Source organism: Lycium ferocissimum, chromosome 1, assembly GCF_029784015.1.
Source record: "Lycium ferocissimum isolate CSIRO_LF1 chromosome 1, AGI_CSIRO_Lferr_CH_V1, whole genome shotgun sequence".
Taxonomy (NCBI): Eukaryota; Viridiplantae; Streptophyta; class Magnoliopsida; order Solanales; family Solanaceae; genus Lycium; species Lycium ferocissimum.
This window is the reverse complement of record NC_081342.1, coordinates 868,244-886,525: the sequence shown is the minus strand read 5'-3', so window position 1 is coordinate 886,525 and position 18,282 is coordinate 868,244. Positions and strand designations below refer to the sequence as shown.

At 34.5% G+C, this 18,282-nt stretch overlaps 2 protein-coding genes across 2 annotated transcripts; one reads left to right on the top strand and one right to left on the bottom strand.

Moving 5' to 3' along the window:
- The first annotated feature begins 1,996 nt into the window (after positions 1-1,996).
- Positions 1,997-5,468, top strand: LOC132041055 (uncharacterized). Its single transcript, XM_059432079.1, has 2 exons — positions 1,997-2,231; positions 5,078-5,468. Exons 1-2 carry the CDS (start codon positions 2,031-2,033, stop codon positions 5,258-5,260), a joined length of 384 nt encoding a protein of 127 aa, XP_059288062.1. The 5' UTR covers positions 1,997-2,030; the 3' UTR covers positions 5,261-5,468.
- Positions 5,469-6,013: 545 nt separating this feature from the next.
- Positions 6,014-10,699, bottom strand: LOC132040192 (metacaspase-4-like). The gene is made up of 2 exons (XM_059431150.1): positions 10,269-10,699; positions 6,014-7,170 (listed from the first exon to the last, which is right to left on the bottom strand). The coding sequence occupies exons 1-2, from the start codon at positions 10,612-10,614 to the stop codon at positions 6,260-6,262; spliced, it is 1,257 nt and encodes a 418-aa protein (XP_059287133.1). The 5' UTR covers positions 10,615-10,699; the 3' UTR covers positions 6,014-6,259.
- Positions 10,700-18,282: the final 7,583 nt, after the last annotated feature.

The window sequence follows — 18,282 nt, the reverse complement described above, 5'->3', positions numbered from 1 at the left end:
TATAATACTCAATACATAACATGTGTATTTCAATTATTATTATGATTTCTCTTGATTCACAGAGTAAATTTTTATTTGCTTACGTGTGAAAGAATTAGATATATAAGGTTTAATGAATGAATCTATGCCATTAATGGTTCTAACAATAAGTAATATTCGATTATTTAAAGAATATAATTGGTTATTAAAACTAAAATCAAACCAAATGTTTGTTGTTTTTCTAAATTGAAAATCAAACTAATTATTCAAATAATTAAAAAAAAAATCTCAATATGGTTTGATTTTTCAGTTTTCATTAATAGCGCTACCTACGAGCACTGAAAAGTAGGCAAGCCATTCCATTGAATGAGACCAAATTGCTTTACTAAATACATTAAGGATCTTTTTAAATAAAATTCCAAATACAATAGAATCTTTTTGGGTTTTCTCAAAGTTTGACTCTCTAATTTGCAATTCCTATAGACTTTAGGGGAGTAATTGCCTCCAAACCAAACTCTTGGGGAGCAAGCAAAGTATGAGAAAATGATAAGAATGATCCCTTATGTTTGAGGATAGGGTCAAAGTAATTTCTTAAATATGCACCGGACAATTGTGATCCTATAAATTTGTCAAAAATTAACACTTTTAGTCTCCATAAGATATTTACCGAGTTATATCAATCAGATAGAATAATAGAATCAATGGGAGGGGGAGAAACATGGATTGATAGAAAAGGAAAGACTTTAAGGGAACCATGAAAAAAGATTAAATTAGAGGAAATTCACATTTAGCGGTTCAATTATTGTAGTTTCTGCGATTTATAATTTACTCCCTCCATCCCAATATATGTGAGCATGTTTGATTTGACCTCGACTAAATTTAAGAACGATTCACAGTGGGGTATTTGAGCCGATCAAGACTTTTGAAACCAAATTAATAAGGACCGTTCTCCATAATGAGTTATAGATATTTGTGTGGCTAAAAAACATATCATTAAAGGTAAAATAAGTTAAGTTTAAAATTAAATTGTTACCAAATATAAAAAAGGTGTCATTCTCTTTGGGATTGACCAAAAAGAAAAGTTGCCTCATTAAGTGTAAGAAAACACGTATTATCATCATAAAACTTGAATTTTCGCATTCCAATGAAACCATAAAGTTGAAGAGAGTATTTCTATAATTTGGTGCAGGTTTTTTTAAGATTTGATGAGATTTTCTGGATACTTAAGGTTAAATCTTTTTCTATACCGTTTTCGTCAAATTTAACGAACATAAATCAGACTAGAAGTATTAACTTTGCCAAACTTAAAAGACCAAAATTACTCTAATGTAACAAAAATAACAAACTCACCGAGTAAGGGGTCATATAAGAATTATGAACAAATCAAGAGTATAAAAGTCAAGAGGATTATTCGGACATAAATCTATCTCCACTTTCAATCCAAAAGCATCTTCCGGTGTCCATAAATTAAGGGAGATGATGGAGCTCGTGGGGAGGGCTAAATAAAAATATAAAAAATACTCCAAATAAATAAAAGGCAGTCAAAATTACTCCTGTGTTGTTATTTTTTAAGCTAAAAAACTTGTCCATTTCATCTCCTTAACTTGTCCTTCAGGTTTAATGAAGTGTTCTTGCAACATTAGTGGAAGAAAGGTGTTTGAGAGAATCAGAGAAATCACAAATTTCATGTCGATTCTATGGGAGAAGAGCGGAACATGGAGGTGGATAGTGAGACAAACGAAGGAATCCAAGCCGTTCTTCATCGGATTTGCGACGGTTTGTGGTGTAGTTCCAGGGATAATAGGTTTCTGTGTTATGTCAGCTACTAATTCTCGCAGTCCTGAACTTGAAGCTAAGCTAAGGCAGAATCTCGTCCTGATAACCCTAATATTTACTCTAAATAAATAAAAGGCAGTCACAATTACTCCTGTGTTGTTATTTTTTAAGCTAAAAAACTTGTCCATTTCATTTCCTCTTCTTCCCAAGCAACATTTGTGGAAGAAAGGCGTTTGAGAGAATCAGAGAAATCACAAATTTCATCACAAAATTCGATGTCGATTCTATGGGAGAAGAGCGGAACATGGAGGTGGATAGTGAGACAAACGAAGGAATCCAAGCCGTTCTTCATCGGATTTGCGACGGTTTGTGGTGTAGTTCCAGGGATAATAGGTTTCTGTGTTATGTCAGCTACTAATTCTCGTAGTCCTGAACTTGAAGCTAAGCTAAGGCAGAATGCTCGTCCTGAAACCCTAGTATGTTACTCTTAATACCACATCAATTTGTGCTTCATGTGTGTTGTACCTTCTGCAGTTTTGATTGTACTGGAAATTGTTTAGGGATTATTATTCATAATTGGTAGAGTTAATGGTCGAAAACAAACCTGAATTGTATCACTTTTTCGCGAGTTTCACAGCACAACTATTAGTTTCTCCTCTTTGGTACCTGAAATATATATTTGAAAAAATAGTTGTACCTTCTGATATTATGATTGTAATGGAAACTGATTTGGCATTATTTTTTATGATTGGTAGAGTTAATGGTCAAGAAACACTGAATTATCACTTTCCCCTAACTATTAGAGGTTCCTTTTTCCTACCTGAACTATCACCGTTTATGTATTAAAAGTTAAAACACACCTAGTTGTACCTTCTGCAATTTCAATTGTACGGGAAATTGCTTAGGGAATTATCAACTCCTAACGTGTTTTAGACTTTGATCGCGTAGTAGTATTGTTATTATCACACAGCTTTCTTCCGGCCAGATGAATGATGCTTCATTGTGTGTTGTACCTTCTGCATGTTATGATTGTACGGAAATTGACTTGGCGTTATTAGCTTTTGATGTGTATTGCATTCCCTTTGCCTATTATACTGTTGTTATAGGAACATCTTTCATCTGGCAGGATGAGTATCTATTTCAAATGTGTTGTACATCCTGCTTTGATGATTGCACGGAAAGTTGATTTGACATTATCATTTCCTAATGTGTATTAGAGTCACCTCGACTAGTAGTATTGTTATTACTAGATCAGTGTCTGATTTATATGTGTGGTAGCTTCTACAGTTTAATTGTACACAAATTGACTTGATGTTATCGGTTCTTATTGTGTATTCTACTCCCGTTGGCCTTTGCGTAGCTAACTGATATTACCGGAGCATCTTTCATATGGTGGGATGAGTATCTGCTTCAAATGTTTTGTAGGTTCTGCTTTATTATTGGACGGAAAATTGCTTTGTCATTATCATTTCTTAACGTGTATTAGACTTCCATCTACTAGTAGTATTGTTATTACCAGATGAGTATCTGATTCATATGTATTGTACCTTCTACTCTTATGATGTTACGTAAATTGACTTGGTGTTATCGTTGTTATAGTGAAAATTTTTTTTTTTTTTTTTTGGCAATTGGTAATGTCAATCTCTCCGATGGTTAGAAATAGAAAAAGTAAATATTCCTCAGTATTAAGCTCCCGCTAATTTACTGTTATTACCGGAGCATGTTTCATCTGTCCAGTTTAGTATCTGCATTCATATGTGCTGTACATTCTTCTCCGATGATTGTACCGGAAATTGATTTGTCATTATCATTACTTGAGCCGAGGGTCTTGGAAACAACCTCTCTACCCGTGAAGGTAGGGGTTAGGTCTGCGTACACTCTACCCTTTCCAGACCTCACTTGTGGAATTACACGGGGTATGTTGTTATTTTCTAATGCGTGTTGCACTCCCTTTGCTGAATATGGTAACTACCCGTGTAACTCTCACCTGACCAGATCAGTATGTGACAATGTGCTGCATATTCTTTTTACCTTCGGAGGTTATGACTATACCAAAAATTTAGTTAGGGATTATCAATTCCTAATGTGTATTGCCTTCCCTTTGACTTGTAATGGTATATACTGGAGAAAACTTTCATCTGGCGAGATCAGTATGTGCCTCATATGTCTATTGTACATTCTGTTGTGATGATTGTGCTTTTTGATGTGGCAAATTGAAAAAGTGCTCTGGCAGTATCATTTGATAATGTTTCTTGTTTTTGATGTACTTGTTACCTTTTGAAAGAAAATGATGTTTGGAGCTTTATTTTTTAGTGTGGATAAAGTAATCAATAATTAACATATAGAAAATAGCAATTGATAACCAGTCTTGGTAGATAGAGAATGGATGGTGTAAATGAATTGGATTACCTCTGAGCATTGGGTTGGAGCACTTCCTCTGTATTTAGGAGACACCATATGACAGAACAGGGAGTTTAAGATATTAGATTGACAGGTGTATTTTCTAAGCAGTAGTGGAAATAAATATTGAAATCATGGGATTCTACAAGAAGTGGACGCCTGGATGGTATGTTGAGGAACTGGGAATACATTATAAGTGGTGCGGAAGAGGACTGGGTTGAAAGACCTTTTATTGAGAAAAGGTATGGCTTGCTATCTAAGGCAGTGTAGGAGACAGTCTCTGATCTCGATGGTTTCAACAAGGGCTTTTTGTTGAAGATGTTGAGTAATCATTAAGGAAGATTCAAAGACCACCTTCGAGTATTTCCTTAAGGAGGAGAAATTAAGATGATCGCAGCATTTGAATATACCTATTTATGTCTTGTCTTTGTTGAACATTAAAACTGAGTTGTGAGCACTTTCACATAACTTTGCTTTACACCTACTGGCCACTTGCCATCTATGGGAACCAAAAGGAAAGGGATGGTACTGTGAAAATATTATTCTTACAAATTGCAGGATGTTGTTAGGATTTACAAATAATTTTAATGTTTACTTCTCTATCTTGTGCAATCTTTTCCATGTTGCTCCAATAGTCCACAGCAAATACTTGTTGAATCTCTTTGCTTATGTGGTGATTTTTCCTGTTAGAAATATTGTTGCCTTTTGTTTGAAGGGAAGTTAGGGGAGGAAGGAAGTGACAAGTTTATGGTTATCATTTGGTACCAAATAGACTATTTGACTTCATCTTTACAGAAGATGACTGTTTCTTTTCATTCACAGTGATTTCTTTTGGTCTCATTGGCTTACCTTTGTATCTTAGTACTTCGACTTATGAGTGGTGAATTCCTGAAGATATATTGTTTGGTTTTTTTTCTAACAGATGATGGGTAAAGTTAATAAGGAGAGGCTGGCTGAGTACCTTGGCGAACTGCAGAGGAAGGAGAATACAAATGACAGATACGTTGCAGCTTTAAAGGGCGAAACGTTGACAAGGAAACCTTATCAGAGAATTCAACCAGTACCAAATCCAAGTGATATTGAAGCAAAGAAGGAACAGAAGTAGGTCATCGCGTAGCCGGCTTTGTTGCTTTGTTTTGGTAGTTCTACTTTTCCCAGTGGATAAAGCTTTGAAGTGGACACAAATGGAGTTATTGCTATGTCTCTTTGAAACTTGTAAAATTAAAATTTGAAGAATGTCCTTTGTCGAATGAGTGAAATTTGATTGAAAGCTAAAAATCATATTTTACTGCTAGTGTGAGCAACTTTGTTTACATGCATCTTGACGTTGTGTTAGGCATAGAATCGTCCAAGGATTTGTTGTAGTTTAGTTATTAAATTGAGAACGAAAAATTGAACTTGAACTTGAACTTGAGAATATATTGCCAAATTGTGGTATGAAGTGCATTTCAAGTGAATACTCTTCGATATCCAATTTTCACTTACTACCATTGGAACACAATTCCAACCTATTTCTCTTAAATTTCAACGTCAAATAGATGTTAGAATGGATCCGAGTGTCCAAGCTTTTAAATGTTTTGATAAAAACGCACTTCACCCAGCATGGATAAGTTTTCATAAATGTAAAGTTGATGTGCCTATGCAGTTGCTCTTCTCCAAATTGAAGAGAAATTTGCAAGGTAGTAATTCCATTCATATTTGTATCAGTTGATGGTAATATTTTATAAAGCCACCTAATTGAGAACATTTTCTTATTTCACCAAAGAGTAGTAAACCAAAATTTCAGAATTCAGCTCCTCCTTTCCTTCTGTTCCATAGTTTCACAAGACAAAGGTCAATTTTTATGGGGGGCACATGATAAAAAATTCAGACATGCTGGTACATAAATTATAACACATTCAGTATACAAAATAATTATCCCAGATTCAAAGTTTCCACAACAATACAGAAAACCGCGAATCTTTTATATCTTATTCTCCAGCCAAAATGAAAAATAGAGCAAAATAACCACACATCCACACGGATACACAAGGGATATTGTTCTATAACACCTCATTAACACCAAACTTGTGTTTCAACAGCAACCAGAAAACGTACTGCAGAATTAACACACAAAAGGAGCATCAACGTGATAATCATCACAATATAGGCCTGGGCGTTGAGTGAACCCTTGTCTCTTCATCTTTTTCCTAGCCTTGGTAACAAGTTCCTGGTAGGTGACTGGACCGTCTGATTCAGCCAGAATTTCCTGAATTGCATTGCTTAGAGCACCATAAGATTCTCCACCTGCAGGAGTAGCATCCGCAGATGTTTCATCCGTTTGGCACCCACTAACGAGAATTCCACTATCCGGAAGACCTCTATTTCCCGAACCGGCATAAACTTCCTCCTTACCTCCAACGTGTGTTTCCATAGCCGGTTTTGCATAGCTCTCATCATTCTCATCAAGTTTCTGTTTTAGAAACTCTTGAGCCAAGTTACCAACGATACCCAAGAACCCGCCACTGCCTTCACCGTCCTCGTTTTTCTTTTGTAGTTTGTTAAAAATGACCTTCATGAATTTCTTCACCTTAGGACTCGCGTCTTCTCCAAAGACGTCAAAGAGTGTTGGCCTAAGTTTCCCAACATCAATATCATCCTTACCGGTTTTCTGCTTAAGTATCTCGATGAGGGTGGAAAGAGGCAAGGATTTATTCTTCACATGGACTTCATTCCCGTCTTCCGTCTCAATCACGCTACTCTCAGGGAAATTCTCCTCTTCTTCCTCACGGTGGCGGTGGCGGCGCGGAAGGTGGATGCCTCGGGATTCAAATGCGTCTTCAACATTTCGGCGTAAGAAATTCTTGAGTCCGAAACGAGAACCCTGGCCTTCGTTGTCATCATCGCCTTGCTTGTGGCTCTCCCCTATCTGCTCTTTAGCTTTGTCAATGAGGCCGCCACTGTGGCATGAGTCGGATACAATTGTAATCCGGCAACCTTCAGGAACTTTGTCCACGAGCTCTCTAAAATCATCATCTGATCAAGAGGATGAAACAACCCGTCAAACAGTTTAATATTAATTGCATGTTACTTTTTCAATAATATTAACAAAAGTATGGGATGAGAAAACAGATCTGTAAACATGTGAATTCACATTTGCGATGTATGAATTAAAATATCCCATATCCTTCCTATCATTTCACTTGCTAATTGCAATGTTCTCTCTCTCTCTCTCTCTCTTCCAGCAAAAATAGGAGTATATATTATCACCAGAAAATGCATGAACTACGTAATCAACTTTTTTTCCACCCAAACACAGAAATGTTTGTGGGAACTGAGAGATATTCCCATTTTTTAAACTTTTTTGTGAATTTTTCCTCATTCCTCATTCAACGATTTCAAACATTCGAAGACCCCAAGTTCTCAATTCTAATATCCAACTTCCTAAGTTCGCATTTTTTCCACAATAATTATATCCACCTGAATTATTAGCAAGGACAGATCAAATTGAACCATATGAATATCTCTCTCTCTCTCTCTCTCTCTCACACGAACTCCACAAATTATACACAAACTTGTGGGGAAGTTACTTTCCTGGATATTCCTGCATTTTACCAAAACTGTGGTAAAGTTACAATTTTTTTCCATCAAACCAACGGTAAAGTTACTATTTCTAACATATAAATTAAGTAAACTACCAATCTCTCTATTGAAAAAAAAAAAAACTATAATCTCTTTACACACCAACTTTATTCCCTCTTTTTTTCAACTTTTCCTGATTCCTCAATTCCAACACTCTGAAACCCAAATTTGAAATTGCTTTTTTTATAAGATAAACTAACCCAAATTTGCAATTGTAATACTCCATTCAACTAACCAAGTTTGCATTTTTTGGTAATATCTAGTCTAGATCCGCCTAACTGTTCGCAAAAAAGATCAATTGAACCATTTGAATAACTTAACTTCCAAGATTCCTATCACATCAACTCCACAAATCATACAGAAACAAACTTGTGGATAAGTTACTTCCCTGGATATTCCTACATTTGCCCTAAATTTTAGGGAAAGCTACTTTTTTTCTCCTCAAGTCAGTGGTAAGTTACTGAATCTAAATGTAGCAAACTACCAAATCCCTCTAAGGACCAACTTATTTCCTCTTTTTATGCCAACTTTTCCTCATCCCTCATTCAACAATTTCAATAACTATACAAAACCCAAATTCTCATTTCTAAATTTCGATTAACCCAACTACAACAACATAACCAGTATAACCCCACCAGGTGGGGTCTAGGGAGGGTAGAGCTTATGCAGACCTTACCCCCCCTTGTGAAGGTAGGGAGGCTATTTCTGATAGACCCTCGGCTCAAAAAATTTCAACTTACCCATTTGCCAAATCTCCCTAAAACTCAGCTCCACCTCAATTATCATTAAAACAGATCAACTGAACCCTTTCAAGATCGTTTTTTTTTTTCAGAGATCTCAATCTCTAGATTCCTTTTTCCAAACCCCCCCCCCCCCCCACACACACACACACACAAAAAAAAAAAAAAAAAAACACAAATTTTGGAGCAAACCCATGGTTTAGATCAAAGCAATACAGGTACCTGCAATAAAATTCATATCACACCCACACAACACACAAAATAATTCAGAAAAAACCATAATTTAGATCAAAGAAATTCCCAATAGTCCTATCACATCAACTCCATAAATCATACACAAACTTGTGGAAAAGTTACTTTTCTGGATATTCCTGCATTTCCCCAAAAATTGTGAAAATGCTACTTTTTTCCCCTTCAAATCAATGGTAAAGTTACTAATTTCTTTTAAGCCGAGGGTCTATTAGAAACAGCCTCTCTAACCCACAAAGGTAGGAGTAAGGTTTGTACATTTTACCAAATTGTGGATTACTGTTACAATGTTGTTGTTGTTGTTGGTAAAGTTACTAATTTGCACATCTAAATGTAGTGAACTTTATTCCCTCGATTTTCCTAACTTTTCCTCATCCCCCATTCCAGGAGCCCCAAATTCTCATTTCTAAAAGTCCACTTCCCATTTCAGAATTTTTAAAAATCAGATCCACCTGAATTATCATCATGACGGATCAATTGAGCCATTTCAAGACCCCAATCTCCTAGATACCACAACAAATCCACAAATCACACATACACACACATACAAAAAAAAATTGTTGGAGCAAAAACCAAATTTTGGAGCACAACCCATGATCCAAATACACTCATCATAACCAGTATCATCTTCTTCGCCAGTTTCAGCAGGTAACCTTGTACCATGTCCACTATAATGCAAAAACAAATAATCACCTGACTCAGCAGATCCAACAAGATCCGATAAAGCCTTACGTATGTTCGACCCGTAGGTTGTGTTTTAAGAATCATCAGTATCTATAAGAACAGTTATTTCTTCCTCGGAACATACGTAAGGCTTTATTCCCTCTTTTTTCCCAACTTCTCCTCATCCCCATTCAACAATTTCAATTACTCTAGAAACCCAAATTCTCATTTCTAAAATTCCATTTTCCCCATTTCACAAATCTCCCTAAATCTTCGATCCACCTGAATTATCATCACAACAGATCAACTAAAGCAAACTTTGGAACAAACCCATGATATAGATCATAGCAATACAAGTACCACCAATAAAATTCAACACACACAACATTAAAAAAAAAAAAAAACAAATTTTGGAGCAGACCCATGATAGAAATCACAGCAATACAAGTATCACCAATACAAATCATCACACAACCAAAAAAAAAAAAATTAGGAGCAAACCCATAATTTAGATCAAAACAATAGTTAAGTACTTGTAATAAGATTCATATCACAAGGAACAATACACAACATAAAAAGAACAAAATTTGGAACAAACCCACAGTTTAGATCAAAGCAATACAAGTACCACCAATAAAATTCAACACACACACACACAAAAACGAAAGAAAAGGGGGGGGGGGGGGGGCAAACCCATGATTTAGATCTAATAAATAGTTAAAGTAAATACCTGTAATAAGATTCATATCACAAGGAACAACACACACAAATAAACAGCAAAAAATAAAACAAATTTTGTACCAAACTCATAACATAGATCAAAGCAATAGTATTAATTACCTGTAATAAGATTCATATCACAAGGAACAATACATTCATCATAACCAGTATCATCTTCTTCACCAGTTTCAGCAGGTAACCTTGTACCATGTCCACTATAATGCACAAACAAATAATCACCTGATTCAGCAGATCCAACAAGATCACACAATGCCTTACGTATGTTCCGACCAGTTGGTTGTTTGTAAGAATCATCAGTATCTATAAGAACTGTTATATCTTCCTCAGAAAATCCGTAACGGTTGATTAAACAATTGTACATTCGTTTAACATCATTGATACAACCTCTTAATTCTGCTTTTGTTCCTGGATAGTTGATTCCAATCAACACTGCTTTTTTTGCCATTGAAATTTTTGCTTAAGTTCTTGAAAATTATCTTCTTGAAATTTTGGAGATTGTTAGATTGAATTATTTGAGGTTTGGTTTCTTTTTTAAGTCAAAGGCTGGTGGGACCCAAGTATTAAAAGTTGGGAAAAGGGCCAATAAATACCCTGAACTATTTAAAATAAAAGTCCGATACTTCCCATTTCAGTTAATTATTTTCAAAAGTATCAGATCCATCTTGCTTGGATGGTTTTTATCTATTTGTCTTGTGTTATTAGTTTAAATATAATATTTATTTTGATTATTACTTTAATCTCCTAGTATTTTTAAATCGAAATCTACAAATCACAAAAAAAAAAAAAAAAAAATTATTGGAGCGTTATTTTATTTATTTTTTCTTATTTTCTCTTTATTTATTATTTAATAATTATATTTTATCCTTTATTCTATCTTTTTAAGATTCTTTTCTTGTAGGTTTATATCACAAGGAACACTACACAGGAAAAAATCCAATTTTGGAGCAAACCCAAGATAGAAATCAAAGCAATACAAGTACCACCAACAAAATTCAACACACAACACAAAAAAAAAAAAAAAAAAATGGAACAAACACATGATCGAAATCAAATAAATACTTAGTAAAAGCAATTACCTGTAATAAGATTCATATCACAAGGAACAATACATTCATCATAACCAGTATCATCTTCTTCACAAGTTTCAGATTATAGGTAACCTTGTATTTTACATTAGAATTTCTTTTATAGTGTCAATTTTTTGTTATATAAATTTTCTTAAAAGAAAACAGTAGAGTAAATATTTTGGCTGAAAAATTAATGATGGTAATTAAACTTTATATAAAACCTTATGTGTGTTAAGACCAGTTGGTTGTTAGGAAGAGTCATCAGTATCTATAAGAACAGGTATATCTTCCTCAGAAAATCCATGACGGTTGACTAAACAACTGTACATTCGCTTAGCATCATTGATACAACCTCTAAGTTCTGCTTTTGTTCCTGGATAGTTGATTCCAATCAACACTGCTTTTTTTGCCATTGAAATTTTTGCTAAGTTCTTGAAAATTATTTTCTTGAAATTTTGGAGATTGTTAGATTGAATTATTTGGATTGAGATATTGTTTTTAAGTCAAAGGCTGGTGGGACCCTAGTAATTAAAAGTTCAAGGCGTGTCATGTTGAAGTTGGGACCCACCATATGGAAAACCATTATGTTGCTAATTTGTTTTTTTACTTTTACATATAACTTGGCGTCTGATACTCACTTCGGGGCACAATAAATTTAAATTCGCTAATGTTATAGTTCTGTTTGAAGAAACTCGCAGCGGAGTTAATGTCAAGCTGGAGGTTTAAAGACAGATCCTGAAGTCTTAAGGATTCAGGTTGAGTAGGACCAAGATTGAACACATAGAGTGCAAGTTCAATGCTTAACGCATGAAGATGGGAAGTGCGATTTTGTACACAAGCCATCCCAAAAAATAAAAAATAAAAATTTTAAGCATCTTTGGTCTATTATCCAAGAAAATAGAGTGATTGATGTCACACAATAAATTGGTGCAGGGTGGATGAAAAGGAAGCTCGCTTCTCGAATCTTGTGTGATAAAAATGTTCCACCAAAACTCAAAGGCAAGTTTTACAGGTTGGTGGTTAGGCCAACTATGTTGTATGAGGCGGAGTGTTGCCTAGTCAAAAACTCCACGTTCAGACGATGAAAGTTGCGGAAATAAAAATGTTGTGATGGATGTGTGGACATACTAGGAAAGACAGAGGATTAGGAATGAAGTTATCCAGGACAAGGTGGGAATGGCTTCGGTGGAAGACAAGATGCAAGAAGCGAGGCTCGGATGGTTTGGACATGTGAAACGGAGATGCATTGTTGGCCTAGTGTGAAAGTGTGAGAGGTTGGCTATGGTCAGTTTCAAGAGAGGTAGAGATAGGCTAAACAAGTATCGAGAGAGGTTATCAGACATAACATGACGCGATTCCAACTTACTGAGGACATGACTTTAGATAGGAGGTTATGGAGCACACGAATTAGGGTAGAAGGTTAGTAGGTAGCTGAGCGTTGTCCCGCTTATCCTTTCATACTAGTAATCGTCTTACTTTATAGTTTCTTATCTTTCAAGTTTTGCTACTGTCTATTGTTGCTTATTCTTCGTTTATAGTTTAATTTGGTAGTTGTTGTTCTTTTTTCAGACTGTTTTATCATGCTTTTATAGTAATCTACCATGGCTTGTTCGCGTGTGTCATTTTTTTCCCATATTGCCTTACACTACTTGTCCTTATGCCGAGGGCCTAGCGAAAACAACCTCTGTGCTTCCCAAGATAAGGACAAGGTTGCGTACACCCCTCCCCCCTCCCGCTACCTCCCACCCCAAACCGCATTTTTTGGGATTTCATTGGGTATGTTGTTACTAATTTACCACACCTAAGAGGTGGGCTAAAATAATCTCAAGTTAGATGAGATAAGGTGAAATATCTTAGAATTAAGTTTGGATAAAACTTATACTGTGTTTGATTGACGGTATAAATTTATCTCCACGAAACACATATAAATTTTATTCCAAACTTAATCCCGAAATATCTCACCTTATCATGTGTACCAAATGACCTCTTATGGTTAAAATGATATTACCAACCACGGTTTTATTACTAAGACTCGCCTGAAACCTCTGGTTAAGATCTAGTTAAAGATGATGAAGTATTTATTGCCTGAGTCACATGAAACCTCTGGTTAAAAAAAATTCTTTTGTCCAAATTTGTTTCATCTTTTTTTCTTTTCAAGAAAAAAAAAAAACGGTTAGTAGGCTCTAACACAACTCAGCCCACTTGTGCTTAACTGATTGAATTACATATTTAAATTAATTTCCAAGACATTCAAGTATTTTTTTTTTTTAGTTCTAAATAAGAACGAGGAAGTTGATTCACGTATCAAAGCCTTCATCCTTTTCACTTCTTTCACATATCTATCATCTTTATGTCTTCTTAAATATTTATTGGTAACTCAGGTTAAGGCAGGAGCGAATCCATGTGTAAAAAATGGGTCACGTGAACACATGGTCACCCAACTAAACTCGGTATATTTTATATATATATATATATATATATATATATATATATGTCTAAAATATATTAACTGAAGGAACACATGATCAAACTAGACTGAGTAGAGCACTGGTTAAGCGCTGGTCCTGGATTTGCCTCTGGTTTAAGGTATACAAAATGTTCAAAACATGGGGCATAATTGTAATTTCATGCTTGTCTCTCTCCAGTAAATTTTCTTTTGTCCAAATTTCAAGATTTTTTTCTCCCACAAATAGGCATATTCAAACCTTTGAATAAAGGTTCACAAATAAGTCACCCTTTTCTCTATCTTCAATGCAAATTGAGCTCGTAAGAGAAATTACTGAGTCAGATTTTATGATCTTTACTATTACATCGTCAGTAAGCAGGTTTTTATGAGGTATTGAGTTTCTATTTATCTCTTCCAAGCCGATGCTTATTGCACTATTTAAGAAAAGAAAAGTAATGAGGAAAAGAGTAAAAGAAGAATTTAGATTAAATAACATATTATAAAAAAAATTATGAGAAATTTCCCGAAAAGTGTTAATGAAGACTGAGCGCTCTTCTTTGCGTCCTCAGGTCTTTTCAACTTTCTTATATCTCCAAAAGTTCTGACCTAAATCAATTAAATCTACTACTGATACGGGCTCAATGAAAGCTAATCCAAACTCTTTGTTTTTTACGGTGCAACTTAGGGCCGTATAAGCCCTGCTACGTGTGGAACACCCGTTTTTCCCAAACGTTTTAGGTCTTTAATAAGTTGACATGCTTTTTTTAAGGTATTATATACCTGGACACACATAAATTATATGGCCTTCATGGTCTAGTGTGCCACTAAATGTGTTAGCATTAACTTTCCTTGTGAGAGTGTAAGCACATCTAACTTCTTCCACAAAGCCTTCAAGATCATCTACGAGTATCTAAAATAAAACTTGATTTTATAACTAGTGATTCCGTCATTTAGGTTCCGGACTCTGAAAGATATTGGTTAAATTTTCATAGGTGAAATTTTCATAATTTATTTTTGTGGAAGTCTCTATATGAAAGAGTTTATCTAATGAAAAATATAAGGGTGACTCAATAAATTTAATTTCCTAAACCTAATTTTTAATAAGAGGCATATATTTTTCTATCCCATATTTTTTATTTGTAGTGTAGTATCTTTAAAAATACAAAAGTTTTAACTCACATAGTAATATTATTACTATTATTTATATTAGTAAGGATTAACTCAAGTTAATAAAATATTAGTCATGTGATTGCAATACAATACCTTGGATGTCGTTGTATGAAATTTTATTTACTAATATACAAAGATGTGAGTAGATTAATTCAAAATTTAGAATATTTGCAATATAAAAAGTCACCTTTTTTTTTTTTTTTTTTATTTTTGCCTATTATCTTTTTTTTTTTTTTTAACTTTTTTCTACAAACTTCACTATTGTCTAAGTAAAATTAAAATCATAAAATTCATTATTAGTTAAAAAAAAAAATTGAAGCCCTCAAATTTTTGAGGACTAAAGCAAATGCTTTTACAGCCTTCTCTTTGAGCCACCCTTGAAAAATAGTGAAGAACGGTTTGTAACACTTACAAAAATATAACTTTGACATCATCTGAAAGAAATTTAAATTTTAATGTAAATTAGGTCTAAGACTATTAACTTTTTTCTAGAAAAAATTCCGCAATCGATGAGTGACGGGTAATATTTCGTTTTAGCTAAGTTGTGTTATTCTTACAAAGATACATGCTTTTGTACTAGTTATTAATGAATGTACGTCCATTTTACACATAAAATATCTTTGTATGGTCATTTTTCAACAATAACAACATACTCAGTATAATAAAATTTGATCGAGTTTGGGGAAGGTAGAGCAGGGGCGGAGTTACACCCATCCAAGGGAGGTCAGATGAAGCACCCTTCGTTTGAATTCTTTTCGGGTATATAGATTAAATGTAGATATTGTTGAATGTATACTAACTATTGAATACCCTTGACAAAGAAAAGAAAGATAGCCCATCAGCCAAGGGTGTGAAAATTTTCTTTGAGGGTGCAGGTTTGAGTCTGGGCTCCTACAATTTGCTTACTCTTTTGTGTTTCACTTTGCCTGGGAGCAGGTCAGTCTTGCACCTTCAAATTATTCATTCTGCTATTTTTTTTTTGTCTCACCCATCCACTAGCCTAAAAGATGAACACCTTCATGAAAATTCTTGCTTCGTCATTTGGGTAGAGTGAGTGTAAACCTTATTCCTACCTTATAAAGATAGAAAGTTTGTTTCTGATAAACCCTCGGCTTGAGGAAATTATGAAAAGTTATGTTTATCATTTCTTCAGCACATTCCAAATTCTAAACTTAGCATATTTATTTTGCAAGATTAACCAGGATATTGTACCAATTCCAAGAACAGGTTCAATTGTCTTTTCAGAATTACATTTTGAAAGCAACTCTTGTCTACAACTTACAAATCATAATTTTAAAAAAAATGAGAAAAGGAAGATTAAGAGCTATGTTCAGTCTGAGAGGAAAACATTTTCCTTAAAATATTTTTCAATTTTTTCATATTTGTTTGGTTAAAATTATTTTCCTTAAAATGTTTTTCAATTTTTTCATGTTTGTTTGGTCAAAATTTTTGGAAAATATTTTCTCTAGGAAAATAAGTTCTTTAAAAACAGGAAAAATGACTTCCCTAATCAAAATAGGGAAAACAAATCCACAAGTGACATTTCACCAATCACCCTATCACCATCCACCCTATCACCATCCAACCACCAAACCCCAATCACTCCCACAACCCCAACCCCTACTCCACCACCCCTCAAAAAAAAAAAAATTTTTTTTTGGGGTTTTCATACCACCCCATCCCCCCCTCCAAAAAAAAAAAAATTCCCTTAAAAGAAGTTTTTTTTTTTTTCGATTTTTTACACCACCTACTACCCCGACATACCCCTCCGCCCCAATCCCCCTATTTTCTACTTCATATTTAATTTTACCTTTATAAAAAATTATAAAAATGAAAAGTTTGTGTGGTTTAATGTGGTGTGGGGTAGGTTGTAGTTTGGGGGTGGGTAGCGGTGAGGGATAGTGGATGATGGTGTGGTGGGTAAGAAAATATTTCTCATTTTTTTTATAAAAAATTATAAATAAAATAACATATATGAAATATGAATTTTGGGAGGGGGTGGGAGGGTTTGATAGAGCGGTGGTGAGGGGTGGGTGGTGGTGTGGGTCGGGGTGGGTGAAGATGCAGTGCGTTCGAGGGTGGTGATTGAGTGAGGGTGGGATTCGATTGAGGGTGGGTGATGGAGGGTAGGTGCTTGGGAGTCGTGGGTGTGGAGGGTGGGTGCTTGAGAGTCGTGGTGGTGGGTGGTCGGGTTTGGTGGTGGGGTTGGTGGGGCTTAGGTGTGTATTTTTCAAAAAATCTTTCTACCAACCAATTGAACATGAGAAAAAGCAAGAAATTCACTTATTTTTACAGCCCACCGAACATGAAAAAATAAGTAGAAATTCAGTTATTTTTTCAAAACACATTTTCGTGAAAAATATTTTCCTTCGTCCCGAACACACCCTAAAAGAAAAATTGATTTTTTTTCTTTTTCGAAAAAGTTGAAATGAAGAATCATGTCAATGGTCAACTAATCGAAGGCGGCAAAATAAATAAGTAGCTACCAAATGTTGTTTCTCTTTGATTTCTGAAGTTGCTAGATGTTTCTTCATTATAAAGTTTTAAAAAATAAAATTGAAGGCTATATCTAAGGGGCCTTATAAATTTGCTTTATATTCGTATTTTATTATACTTAAATTACAGTTAGTATTATTGATGATTACCTACAAGTCAAGAAGCTAGGAGTTAGCAAGAGATTTGATTGAATTACTCATCGAAAAATTGCATAGTACTATATGCAAATTACGAAAATATTTTTTTATTATATCTGAACGGTTGAATGACATTAACAAATATTCTAACAAATATGTAGCAATTTTTTCGTATCGGTATTCTGCTGCTGCTTAATGTAGGAATTATCATATATTTTTTATCTCAATTTATGTGATACTTTTGAGCTGAAATAAAGTTTAAAAAATGTTGACTTGTGAATATAAAACGAGTCTTAAATATTTGTGTGATTATACATTATTTCATTAAGGATAAAATAAATTATTTCTAAATGAAAGATGTATTTTTTTTTTCCGCAACATACTAAAAATGAAAGCGTATCTCAATTGTGTCAGAGGAAATAACTATACAACAATTTATTCTTTTAACAAACTATTCTAGTATCTTATTTATTCTTTTACTTACTTTTCCTTTTTAGTTAATCAATTTTGTATCTCCAATTCCTTGAGATAATAGTCAAAATACCCCCCAACGTTTGACCAAAATGCCAACTACACACCGAACCTATGGGGTCCTATTACCCCCCGGACAAATTTTTAAAAAAAAATTGAAGAGCGTGAATACACCGCCCGGTGGCGCGTGACGGCCTTTAAAAATGCACGTTTTGGACGCCAACTAAGGCCACATATGATGCCAAGTAGATAAAATTTGAACTCCCTTCATTTTTAGGCTACTTCATCTTCATCTTCACCCTATTTAATATCCATCCCCATTTTTT

Coding starts and splice junctions, on each gene's coding strand:
- LOC132041055 (XM_059432079.1), top strand. CDS start 2,031: ATGTCGATTCTATGGGAGAAGAGCGGAACATGGAGGTGGATAGTGAGA. Junction 2,232..5,077: donor ATGCTCGTCCTGAAACCCTA/GTATGTTACTCT, acceptor TTTTTCTAACAG/ATGATGGGTAAAGTTAATAA.
- LOC132040192 (XM_059431150.1), bottom strand. CDS start 10,614: ATGGCAAAAAAAGCAGTGTTGATTGGAATCAACTATCCAGGAACAAAA. Junction 7,171..10,268: donor TGATATGAATCTTATTACAG/GTAATTAATACT, acceptor CCTCTTGATCAG/ATGATGATTTTAGAGAGCTC.